The sequence below is a fragment of the Periplaneta americana genome, chromosome 16 (assembly GCF_040183065.1).
Source record: "Periplaneta americana isolate PAMFEO1 chromosome 16, P.americana_PAMFEO1_priV1, whole genome shotgun sequence".
Taxonomy (NCBI): Eukaryota; Metazoa; Arthropoda; class Insecta; order Blattodea; family Blattidae; genus Periplaneta; species Periplaneta americana.
The window spans coordinates 80,521,466-80,534,846 of NC_091132.1; the positions used below are offsets into that span (position 1 = coordinate 80,521,466).

At 36.0% G+C, this 13,381-nt stretch overlaps 1 protein-coding gene across 1 annotated transcript in view; it reads right to left on the bottom strand.

The window, feature by feature from the left end:
* The window catches only part of LOC138716526 (runt-related transcription factor 1-like), a 418,897-nt gene that overhangs the window by 96,161 nt on the left and 309,355 nt on the right, over window positions 1–13,381 (bottom strand). Inside the window, exon 3 of the mRNA XM_069849676.1 lies at window positions 2,514–2,675. Coding sequence (XP_069705777.1) covers window positions 2,514–2,675 — 162 coding nt within the window. The remainder of the gene's footprint in view (window positions 1–2,513; window positions 2,676–13,381) is intronic.

The window sequence follows — 13,381 nt, forward strand, 5'->3', positions numbered from 1 at the left end:
ATGTCAAGTACTCGAATTTAATTCAACAGCTCTTCTAAACTCGAATTGATAGCCATATCCAATTTGTAGCAGTGTATCACAATCAGTACTACAGAGAGATAATAATTCAATATGTTGCCACTCTCAGTAAAATCAAGTCTTCTGAAATGTTATAGGGTGAAATTTTACCAAGCTAAGAACAATATGACGGAGCTGGGCATACAATCTTGTCTTTATTTATAAAGGAGCTTTCACAAAGAGTAAATTAATCTACTACATCGGCCGGTGTTTTCTTCTTCAACCTATCGAAAGTTCACATAGTAAACATTTTTCAAGCTAATAACAATGTGGAATAAATAATATTATTGTTATTAGTAGTCTTATTACAATATATTTCCTTATATGGAGCAGGAGCCCGAAGACTAGCACCGCAATCTCGAATGAGCTTTTTGTGCCTTATCAATCCTTTATTTATTAAAGTTGTTGAAGGCCGGACGTCCCCTCCTTTGTAGGCAATATCATCTCAGCCATGTGGTTCCATCTGTTGATTCAGCCATGTACGCTTAAGGTTGCAGTAAAGTTCCACTAGAGTGCTCTGTCATCCTATTCCCAAAAACGCACTAGGCCTCTTCATACTGACGCCATTTGTACGGCATTTACAATACTACATCACGACGATACCGATTTGGTTAATGTTATAGGAATTATGATAATTGATATTGAAATGGAGGGTAATATTGTAATGTAATGAAAATGGAAGAACCCCAAGAAAAACCTTCACAAACTTTGTCTACCATGGATACGACTTCGCCACCACCGGAATTCAAAACAGGGTCCGCATAGGTTTCCTATGATGGAAATTTCTGTTGAAGCTGAAAGTTCATCACACTGCTTAACCGTACCAAGATTGCGGGATTTATTCCGCCTATTAACTTAATATTTTGACCAACAGTAAGCATTACGCAACTAACATCATTTGTCGTCCATCGTTGTGGCTGAGGGATTAGCAAGTCTAACTCCGAACCCAGCGGGTCCGGGTTCGATCCCCGGTCGGGACGAGTTGCCTGGCTGAGGTTTTTTTCGTTTTTTTTTTCCCTCACTCCTAAGGTAACTTTATCAGGCGATTGGAGCCCCACTCATCTTTGCCACTTCCTTTCCTCCCCTATCATCCTTTCATTCATCATCCCGTTACTTATTCTGGTTTTCAGATCGCTGTACAGGCGGCCCTCCGAAGCTGCTGGCTCTCTCGACCGGCCTCCGTGTATTGTATTCAAGTGATGATGGACAGCTTCTGCAACGGAACCCAGGGCAGACCTTCTCGGACCGTTAAGGGAGCCTTGGGGGAGGGGTTTGCCGAACCAGGAGTGGTACATAGACTCTGTTGGCTGTAGGAACCGGTAGTTAAGTGGGTCAAGTGGTTAGGTCGGTGCGCGTAGAGGATCGGTGGGCACGCAACTCATCCCATATCGGGGGGTGTGCAATAGACCTCAGGTTGTAGTACGTGGAATGTTCCCTCCCTCGCTCCCCCCTCCTAACAAGAAAAAAAATCATGTCAGATTTTTTTTTTAAACTCACCGTATAATTGTATAATACTAAATTTCCATAATACTATTTCTATACCATATTTTCAGATACTCTTGACTGGCAGCATCAACCTTGAATTTGCTTTCATTTTGGGATAATCTGCTGCAACCTTGCCACGCTCTAATTAAAATGTATTACTTTCTGAAAAATGTAAAGACAGTCACAGTAATATCTAATCTAGTCATTTTAATCTGTATATATTTTAATCTATAACTTTTAATTATTTTATGACAATTGTTACAAGTTATTCTGTTCTCACACATATGCATAGTTCACATGAAACAAGTCATGGATCACTAGTACTATGCTCTCACAAATGTAAACCTGAAGACGACCTTTTAAGGTCGAAAGCGTTCGTTATTTATTAAAATATGTAAGGGTTATATACCCCGCATATAAGTGATAAGTTAATAGGGGGAATAAATCCCGCAATCTCATTGCCTTAATGTTTAACTAACTTATCGGAGAACACGTTATTGAAAAATACTTAACTGTAGCTCAAATTTCAATATCACTCACAGAGTTTCCCATTCTCGACTCTATAATCTACAGCTTTGCGCAGTACTAACTATACCTGGTAAGGTTTATCTTGTCTCAGTAGCAATAAAACCAAGTCCCTTCAAATGAGGGTGGAGATTATAGGAGGATTGTAATTTTCAGGATTCCTTTCAAAATCTTGTTATTGTACAGGGTGCCGGAACTCAGTTTCTTGAAAGACAAGCTCAGTGACGGAACTACAAAGTACGAAGAGAGATATTTTGTTATTTTATTTTGCGCTATAGAATGTATCAACTATTCCCTTCCGCCACTGGATGGACGGACGGCATCTCTCCACTCCCCCATCGCCATAACAACACAGACGAAGTAAGACATATCTCTTTTCTCTTTCTTCTCACAGTGAGACAAGCTACATCACACAGCCTTTAGAAGCCGAAACTTTTGGTACTTACTCTGGCAGTTGGACATGGCCGGCATCCGGAAGCCCAGCGATCCCGACAGCGGGTCTGTCCTCTGGAGTGGGTCGAGCGGGCTACCGAAATGCCCGGACAGGAAGGGGCGCTGGCCGAACGCGAAGGCGTGGAACTGCTGCTGCTGTCCTAGAAGAGACAGCACTACACATCAGACTGAAACCTGCCCGTGGCCGCAGTGGCACGTCGCACAACAGCTGATCAAGCATCATGTAATGCGGCGAAGGAACAAACAACATAAATTATATGCACAATGAATCTTAATATTAATGACAGAAAGTTTTAAGCTTTCACAGTGATTAGTAGGGCAGACTTGGCTAATTTCGTGATACTAAGGATTTGGTGCAAATATAAGGTTCAAATTAAAAAAAAAAATAGTGTTTTTAATGTACGTATAGTAGAAGAGGCAAGACCTATACTGTGACCTTATTATACACTTGTATATATCACCAGTGGGTATGGAAGTGTCTGACAAGTTTTTAGTCTAAGCTGAACTTCCGTATTAGTAAATTCGTGTAATATTATCGACCGTAACCACTCACACGCAGGGTGCGAATTAAGATTTCTGATGAGGAGGGGATAGAATCGTAGATAGAGAATACCATACATAAAATTATTATTAACCTCATTCGATACGGCTCAACGCTTGGTCGCACTGAGTTGCTTGTCTTGCATCTTGATCATAATAATAATTTAATCGGTTATTGTTGAAAGGAACTAAGTCCACTTTTTAAAGTTTTGAGATAATCGAAAAAAAAACTGATTTGTGAATAATCTATCGAAGATTAAACCAAAATATATTGTACACATGAAATATATGTGTACAATATATTTTGGTTTAATCTACGATAGATTATTCACAAATCAGTTTTTTTCGATTATCTCAAAACTTTAAAAAGTGGACTTAGTTCCTTTCAACAATAACCGATTCAATTATATCCCTGAACAGGTTTAAGATAAGATGTGTAATTCCTAAGTTATTGATTGTTGCCAGCTAGCTGGTGATGATAATACAGAAATATTATTTTCTTTACTTACTTTGTACTTTATAAAGTACATTTACTCGTATTAAAACAATTATATTTTGTGAGGGGGGGATAGAAGTTATCCCTTGCAGGGATGTTAATATGAATTTATGCGAGGGGAATAACTTTCCAACTGGGGGGAAATCCCTCATCCTCCATGTTAATTCGCACCCTGCTCACACGCCAAACTCTTTTTTTGATTGCCTAACCTTTCCCTTCTCGCGCAACTGTCATACCAGGTTTCGTCTCCTGAACTATACATTATTAGATTTCAATAAGTTACATGTCAGCATTTTTACTTCAAATAAATTTATACAATATTTACAAACAAGCAATAAAAATAAACCAAAAATAAATTAGCAGTCAGAATGGTTGGCTTAATTTCGTGATACTAGAAGGGTATTTTCGTGGTAGTCCTTAAATCCAAAATATTTAGTCATATTTAATCAAAATTTTAAATTCCTCAGTCATATTCATACCCACAACCCAAACAATTACAGTTATCTAGGTATTTTGAAAGGTCTCAAAATATTTCATGAACCCACTGATCAAAATTGACGCTTGTCGCCCTCGAAATTTCCTGAGCAAGATCCGCACAAATCATTAGACTTAACATTCGCCTTTTCTTTAAGCACAGATATTCTTTGTTTGGTTCCTGAAGATGTTCTTGTTGAGAGACTAAAAATGCCATTCTTATTGACTGCTACTTTGGTCCCTTCTGGTTCTAGTCGAACTTGCCAAAAAAAAAAAAAAAAAAAAAGTTTTCTCTGCGGAGTTTTCATTTAAGACGCAATCAATTGCCTCTTTCGTATCATTTATATAGTATTTCTTTCCACATTTGATTACCTACCATCTTATTTTATGTTTCATGCATTTGATATTTATTCCGCTAGAGAATGTAGTTATAACATAGAAACAATATAAAGAGAAAAAATACTTCGTGGAATGAGAAAAACGCTACGAAAATAACCTCCCAAGATAAGACTCTGTTACATGATCGTGAACTGATGGGCATATATTTTTCACTAAGAAGTATACAATTTCAAATCTACCATTGAAACAATTTTGGACCACAAAACACGGCAAAAAGGTCTTATTTTAACGAAGGAAATCGCATGGTGTATTCACTCACAAATTCAAAGCTCTAGAACTCACAGCTCTTCAAGTAATTTCCAAAAAAAATCCGCTCACGTCACTGCAATAGCATAGTGCACAAAATCTATGTTATAATACATCTTCTGCCATTTATACTATAGGTACCATCAAAGTTATATTTGTTGCTGATATAATTTCGTGGTAAATTTAAAAAGAAATATCACGAAATTAGCCATGTCACGAAATTAGTCAAGTTTGCCCTGTATTAAGATTTTCGAACTTTTATCAGCATATCCAGATCACATTCCGTCTTAGACAGGACTATATCACGCCCCCTACACTTTCTAAAATTCAGTGAGTCTCAGTGAACATTCCCGATGTTTCTGTCGGCCGTCCAGCGGCAGGTCCCCCCGCTACTGCCGCTACTTGCAACCGCGAACCAAGGGCGCTTCGTCAGTTAAAACTTACGTACTACGTTATGTTTTATTCATTTAATTATTTATACTAAATTATACAGACTATATTAAGACTCAGGAACACTCGTATGAGCGAAGATCGTGTTAGGATAAAGTTCCATTTACAGACAAGAAATACAAAAGTTAATCTACACAAAAATGTATACATTATATAAAAAGGTAAAAGGTAAAGGTGTCCCCGTAACATGCCATGAAGGCACTTGGGGAGCATGGAGGAAGAGCCCCATGCTTTCCATGACCTCGGCACTAGAATGAGGTGGTGTGGTCGGCACCACGCTCTGACCGCCTTTTACCCCCCGGGAAAGACTCGGTACTCAATTTTATAGGAGGCTGAGTGAACTTCGGGGCAGTTCTGAAAGTTTGGCAAAGAAAGAAAATCCTGTCACCACCTGCGATCGAACCTCGGACCTTCCAGTCCGTAGCCAGCTGCTCTACCAACTGAGCTACCCATATATTATATAAAAAAAGAAAATAAAAAAAGAATAAATAAATAAAAAACACAAAAGCTTTTATAGGCTAAATAGAATCAATTTAAATATAAATAAGCAGAAGTTTAATTATTTATTCAACTTAAGGGGGCTTATACAGTAAGAATCGTGAAAAATTTTAAACTTCCTTATTGTCTCAATCGACAGAGTATACATTTCTGTACTAATTTCCAGATTTTCAGATATAAATGGTAATTATTAGAGTCAATATTAATTTTTTCCTTTAGTCCTAAATAATCTGAATCCTGATGTCGGTATCGGCGTGCTGAGGCTGTTGGTTCTTCATGTGACTACAAGCACCCTCATCCAATTCCAAATGCCATTATGAAGACAATTGGACGGAGTTACGTAATAAGAGACCAAGCGCCAAAAACCTGTTTCGAGATACTGGCCATTGAAATAAATCTGTATTTTTTTATAAAACATTTTATACAAGAAGAATGATAAAATTCTTACTATTACAAAAAATACCACAAATAATACCAAAAAAGACTAACCGATTTTTTTGATAAGAGACCAGCAGTTGAATTAATATTTCAAAGCAAAATAAATACATGAATTTTTGCTTATAAATAGCAGCAAAATTCAGATATCGCATTCTTGACTTCTTCGGAATTAAATTAGCCTGCCATCAACAGATTTGTGCAAATATCTCTTTTTTTTTTAATTGTCGGTTGGTCTATTATTGCTGAACTCCGTTCAATTGAGCCTATTTACAAGGAATTATGTGCAACTGAGTTGCTACATATGTGCTTGAAAGGAAGAACTCAGAATGCTAGTGAGTATTTTAATAACAAAGTGTGGACAATATGTCCAAAAACTACGAGTGGTTATTGTGGCACGAAAGTAGTCAAAATCGCTTTGTGTGAAGCAGTGTTCACCTTCAAAGATGGGGACAATAGTAAGATTGCAGTACTCGATGAATTAGATGTGAAAATGGGATATTTCACAAAAAATAAATATCTAAGTTCTCGCTATACCTTATAGTTAAATCAGCAGAGGAAAGGGCACGAGAATCGACATTGGAGGCTAGAAGGACTGTAGAAGATTGAGAATGGAAGAACACTCAGCATGTTGACAAGGAGGGTGTAACACATGCAGCAGGTGCTTTTTAGTGCAGGATGTAAGTATAAGCATCTTCCAACTTTACACTCATTTTCCCGATAATTACATTTTTCGATACAAAAAACTGATATCTCAAAAACCGTTTGTCTGATTTCATTCAAATTTTCTACACTTACACTTTGTAATAATCTATAGACGTTGGACTACAATGGTTAAATTTGAACGAAAAATGAGCTATTTACTATTAAAAATACATTGAAAAATAAACAATTTTTTAAATGCAAATTTAAAAATTTATAAATTTAGTATGAAGTCAGCTGTGATGCTCATTGAAGACCAATCTTTAGATTATGGTCTCAGATTTAAGAAAAAAATTGTAAATGGCTATTATTTTCTCAGTTTATGTTAAATTCTGTTGTTTGTAAGACAATTTTTGTTCTTCTTGAAAAATTCTAACTTTTAAACATATATTATGTATAAAATTGAAGCTAAAATCATGTAGATAAAGTGTGCAAAATTTGAAGAAAGCACATGAAGTGGTAGTCAAGTTATTTAATATTTTGTAAAAAAATGCACCGCTATTATATGAAACCCCTTAATAAAGGAGAATATTGAAAATTCAAGGCGCATTTTGATTATAGGTTTATTCGTAGAATTATATAGTTTTGGTCCTAGACTAATCTGTTTCAAATCTGCTGCTGTAGAAAATTTTTGCAACTCTTAATGGTAAATTAACTTTTAGCTTAATATTGTAAACATAAATAAATGGTATATAATTTCTGCAATTTTCTTGACATTTCAATAATTATACGAGTACATTTGTATAATTTTTCAGTATTACAGATTTTATATTCAGAAAATATGAGTTTAGAAGAGTAATCAATAGGTTTCTAAAGCAGGTTTTGATTATCCTTTATTTTCTTTTTGTAAAAAATTTAGAGGATTCAAAAAATACTTGAAGTTTCACCCAACGAAATAATTCCATATTGGATGATGGGCAGAAATAGAACTAAATAAACTGTACGTAAAATACTCATGGGTAAAATACGATGAAGAATAACAAATTTATAAATTGTTATACGTAATCTGTTGCATAGGTAAGAAACACAGAATATCATTTCAGACGCTAGTCAATAATGATTCCCAGATTCGCCAAAATGCTTTGGGCCATATTGAAACTATGTTAATTCTCTAACCTGCATTAAAATAAGAAGTGTGATGAAATGAAAGCTATGTCCTAAGGGTAATATGCGACGAAATGAATTGCAGCGAGTATATCTCATGTTTATGTATCAACTCAATAAGCAATACGTGATGTGAACGAACTTAAACAAGTTTTTTTTTACGGTAGGCCTATTTCATGTGATAACGCAATTCGCATGTGCATAACTGCATTGTTGTTAACAAGTTAAGTGGTGCATCTGTGTTCATGTGGATTCAGCAGGAAATGAATTTCTTTCTGCTTTAGTTGGGGACCCTTTTAGTCCAATGAGAAGTTCTGTTTCATTCAAACTGTAATTATAAGTAATGACCAGAGCTAGGAAGTTGGTACAAAACTGTATAGTTTTGTGAGCTTGGACTATACGCGCATGTCTACCGAATGAAAAGTAATAGCGCATAACTCAATGTCAGTGAACCAGAACAACAAACATGTATAGCAGGGTGGTAACTAAACATGTGCTTCAGTCACCCACAGCCTTAGAACAGGAAAATAATAAACGAACAATTTTAAAAAGTAATTTGTAATTATAAACTTCGTAACTCGCAAACTAAAATAATTTACCTATACATATAAAAAAATACAGGGACATCATTTTATTTTTACTTCAATTTTTATTGTACCTGAGTTTTTTAATGTACTTCACTCCCACCCCTTCTACTAATGAAGTTCAACCGTCCTCCACACAGATCCAAGACCGCATATACAGTCATAGTAGCCTTACGGTCATAGTAAACAGTACGTTCCAAAAATATGCTCGCGTTTTCCAGTGTCGAAAGAGCTTTCAATATTGAATCATTTTCGCACAGGTACTGTCGTCCATTTGCATACGTCGCATCCCGGTTTTCCCCACCAGCTTCTATTCGCCTCTCTGTAAAGGCTAGTGGTTGGGCGTCTTAGCTCTTTTCTGAGAACATTAATTTCTGTTAGGAATTGGACGTCTACGTAATATTATACAACTGTTTAAAATAACTTAAATAAAAGGGCCTCGTTAAGTAATTAACTGTCACGTGATTTCCTCCCTTTCTATGACCCTACGACATAACCACTTGGACGGGCAGTAAATAATATGTCTGAGTAATTTTATCTTTTCGGATCGGGGAGAAGTGAAGATTGAATTTACAGTACGTAAGATACTCTTTTATAAAGTAGGTACAGAAATATTTCAACATGAGTTACTAGTTACGAAGGACGAAACTGGTAATTGGAATTAGGTACAATAGTCCATAGTGCGATAATATGCACATTAGAACTGAAGCCTGTATCGAAATGAACGGCCACCATTTTCAAAAATGTGTTTAAATATCCATATTATGATTATTTTTCAATTTAACTTCATTCTCTATGTTGTACGCTAATGTGCTGTAGACAGTATAATATACACTGCATAATGAATACGTCCACATGGACAGCTCAGTTCATGAGTAAAAACACTCATTGTTAATACTATACTGTATTTTGATTAAACAAAAACCTAATGAAAATGATCAAACTGAAAATCGCGATATTTCCTAGTTTACGTAAATGGATGAACTATTTTTCTTCCCTCCTATACCTAGTAAAGTGATCTGTTTGTACATTACGCCAGTATCATCGAAGTCCAGTCGTGGAAGGGGGTAGCAAACGGCGTTGATCGAAAGGTATAGCCAGGTTAATATTAAAAATGTTAGTAAAAATAAAATGATGTCCCTGTACAAAGTAGCCTATACAATTATGGTTCTAGCTTCACTATAACAAATAACAATGAACATTTTCATTTTATCAAAAGAAATACTACTTTTATATTCAGAAAAAAAATATATATTCGTTCTACGTCACATGACGTTATTGGAGCAAATCTGAAAAAATTATACAGTATATGTTACTATCATCAGATGTACAACTAAATTTAAAAGACATGATGAGGACTGATAAGCTAGTACATTGAATTAGCGATGAGCAGGGTCCGTCTATGCTTATCTACTTAACAAATATTAAATGTTAAAATACTTGTCACATTTTATTAGCTTGAACGTTTTCAGCTTGAATAAGCCATCTTCAGAAAATTATGTCTGAGAATACATATAAATGTATATTGGTACATGCGTGTTATGTAGTACAATGTGAACAATGAGTTAATTATGAGCCTCTACTATAAAAAAATTGTTGACTCAAATTAATTAAAATGTGGTTAAAATTTAACCATGTACCAATCTACATTTATATGTATTCTCAGGCATAATTTCCTGAAGATGTCTTATTCAAGCCGAAAACGTTCAAGCTAATAAAATGTGACAAGTATTTTAACATTTAATATTTGTTAAGTAGATAAGCATAGACGGACCATGCTCATCCCTAATTTAGATGAACAACTACTTTGTGAATCTAATGGTGTATCTCGTATATGGCACATAATATTAAACCCATAATTGTTTTCAAGAAAATTTTTTATTTCTGTTGTAATGACATCTAGAATGTTCGTATCGTAATTCCGATGTTGAACTTGGACTGTAATGTAATCGAATGCATAACAGCACGAAATGTCAACATTTAACGAAGAATAATAAAACAAACGTGTTACACACTCCTGTTTGCATAATTATTTAATAACAGATGAGTTTACCTTTTTGGAATCATGCATAATATTAACATTACGTAAATAATACAATAATAACAGAATATATCACTTTGTTCAGAACCTAAAATATTAATATAAATCAACTATATTCTTCAAACTATTCACGACTCTACACAGCTTCACAATGATATTATGCGTTGTTTATGTGAACTGCGCATCGTCTTTAGAGGGCGGGAGCAGTGCGAGGCGCGGGTGACATCTATTCTCCTCGCTGTACTCAATTGAAATCTACTGCTTTGATACGAATACGAACTTCCTCCTATGATTATAAGTAATGACGCATCAAAGTTTTGTTACAGTATGTATTACAGTCACTTTTTAAATAGATAAATAAATAGACACAGAAATAAAAAAAATAAATAAATAGATAAATAAATAAACAAATAAATAAGTAAATAAATAAATAAGCAAGCAAATAAAGTAAATAAGTATACCATCACATCAACAACAAACTTAAATTCGCGTACTCAAGACTCACTAAATTATATCCGCTCCTCAGAAAGAAATCATCTCTAAAGCTACAAAATTGCATGCTACTTTATACATCTCTATTACGACCTCTACTGCTTTACGCCTGTCCTGTCTGGGAAGGAGCTGCAATAAGTGAAATTAAACACATCCAGTCATTTCAAAATAAAGTCCTACGAATTTCACTCAATTCTCCTTGGTTTGTCCGTAACAGCCAACTACACAGAGAAACAGGTATTGACACAATCAAACAATTTATTCATTCACAAGCTAAGAAGTTATATAACAACCTAGAAAATGTTCCAGGCGCCATCCACTACTCTCTCGGAAGGAAGTCTACATTTCCCACCAGAATCAAGAGCCGACTTCCAATGGACCTCATATTATAATCAAAATTTATCATCACACCAACCTATGTAAATAATTATTTATTAACAATTATTTTTGTTCTTTGAGGAGCCCAATCTAGGCTGCCCTCAATTCAGTGTCATGTATTGTATTTATATTTTATTTAGAAAGGATCTGTATAGCGCTAAATGCGCTGATCGATCATTAAAATAATTAAAAAAAATAAGTATATAAATAAAGAAGTATACAAATAATTAAATAAATAAATTGATAAATAGATAAATAAATAAATAAAACCCCGCCCAGAACCAAATTCTGGCTGCGCCAGTGGGTAAAAACATTGGAAATAATTTCAGCAAAACATAAAGTAATTTATAATTAGTAAAGGAAACAAACGCGGATGAAGGAAAAGAACTCAGCACGTGTATGTTGTAGCCGAGTGAAGTTAATTGAGCTTGCACGAGTGAGGGCGCCGAGTCGCGTGCGGTGAAGACGATTGAGTGGGTCGCTGCAGAGCGCCTTGGAGGTCAGGTCTGCGTGGAGCTCGGGTTACCTCAAGACGTGTCGCGGACAGGACATGCGAGGTGATCGATCACCCGCCGCTCTGGCTTGAGGTCAGCGCAATCCTACATACCGGAGTGGCCCGACCGCCCGCCGCTGCCTGCTAATTAGCCGGGGTTCGAGAACGGGCCGCTTCTTACGGTACAAATAATTTGGCTCTCATTGTGTTCTCTCCTAGGCCGACAAATTCTGAAATTTGGATTGCAGCCAATGCATTCACAACTCCGGCCGGGGCCGCGATGTACGCGAAGTTGGATACAAGAAAAAAAAAACACGTTTGTTATTCGAATCAGGTCTATTTTTTAAGTAAGTTATTTTACGATGCTGCATCAACATATCAGGTTATTTAGCGTCTGAATGAAATGAAGGTGATAATGCCGGTGAAATGAGTCCGGAGTCCAGCACCGATAGTTACCCAGCATTTACTCGTATTGGGTTGAGAGAAAACCCCGGAAAAAACCTCAACCAGGTAACTTGCCCCTACCGGGATTCGAACTCGGGCCAAATCAGGTATAGGGCGTGAATTTTTGTCCTTTGTTGTCTTGTTTTAAGAAAAGTTTTAATATAATACATGAACAGAATATCCCATGGATGGAGATATATCATAAAAACAGTTTGGAATTGAACGGGTTACATCAGCTGCTTGTCTATGCGGATGACGTGAATATGTTAGGAGAAAATCCACAAACGATTAGGGAAAACAGGGGAATTTTACTGGAAGGAAGTAAAGAGGTAGGTTTGGAATAAATCTCGAAAAGACAAAGTATATGATTATGTTTCGTGACGAAAATATTGTAGAAATGGAAATATAAAAATTGGAAATTTATCCTTTGAAGAGGTGGAGAAGTTCAAATATCTTGGGGCAAAAGTAACAAAATATATAAATGATACTCGGGAAGAAATTAAACACAGAATAAATGTGGGAAATGCGTGTTATTATTCGGTTGAGAAGCATTTATCATCCAGTCTGCTGTCAAAAAGTCTGAAAGTAAGAATTTATAAAAGAGTTATATTACCGGTTGTTCTTTATGGTTGTGAAACTTAAAACTCACTTTGAGAGAGGAACATAGGTTAAGGGTGTTTGAGAATAAGGTGCTTAGGAAAATATTTGGGACTAAGAGGGATGAAGTTACAGGAGAATGGAGTGAGTTACACAACACAGAACTGCACGTATTGTATTCTTCACCTGACATAATTAGGAACATTAAATTCAGACGTTTGAGATAGGCAGGGCATGTAGCACGTATGGGCGAATCCAGAAAAGCATATAGAGTATTAGTTGGGAGGTCGGAGGGAAAAAGACCTTTAGGGAGGCCGAGACGTAGATGGGAAGATAATATTAAAATGGATTTGAGGGAGGTGGGATATGATGATAGAGACTGGATTAATCTTGCACAGGATAGGGACCAATGGCGGGCTTATTTGAGGGCGGCAATGAACCTCCGGGTTCATTAAAAGCCAGTAAGTAAGTAAGTAAGTAAGTATTAT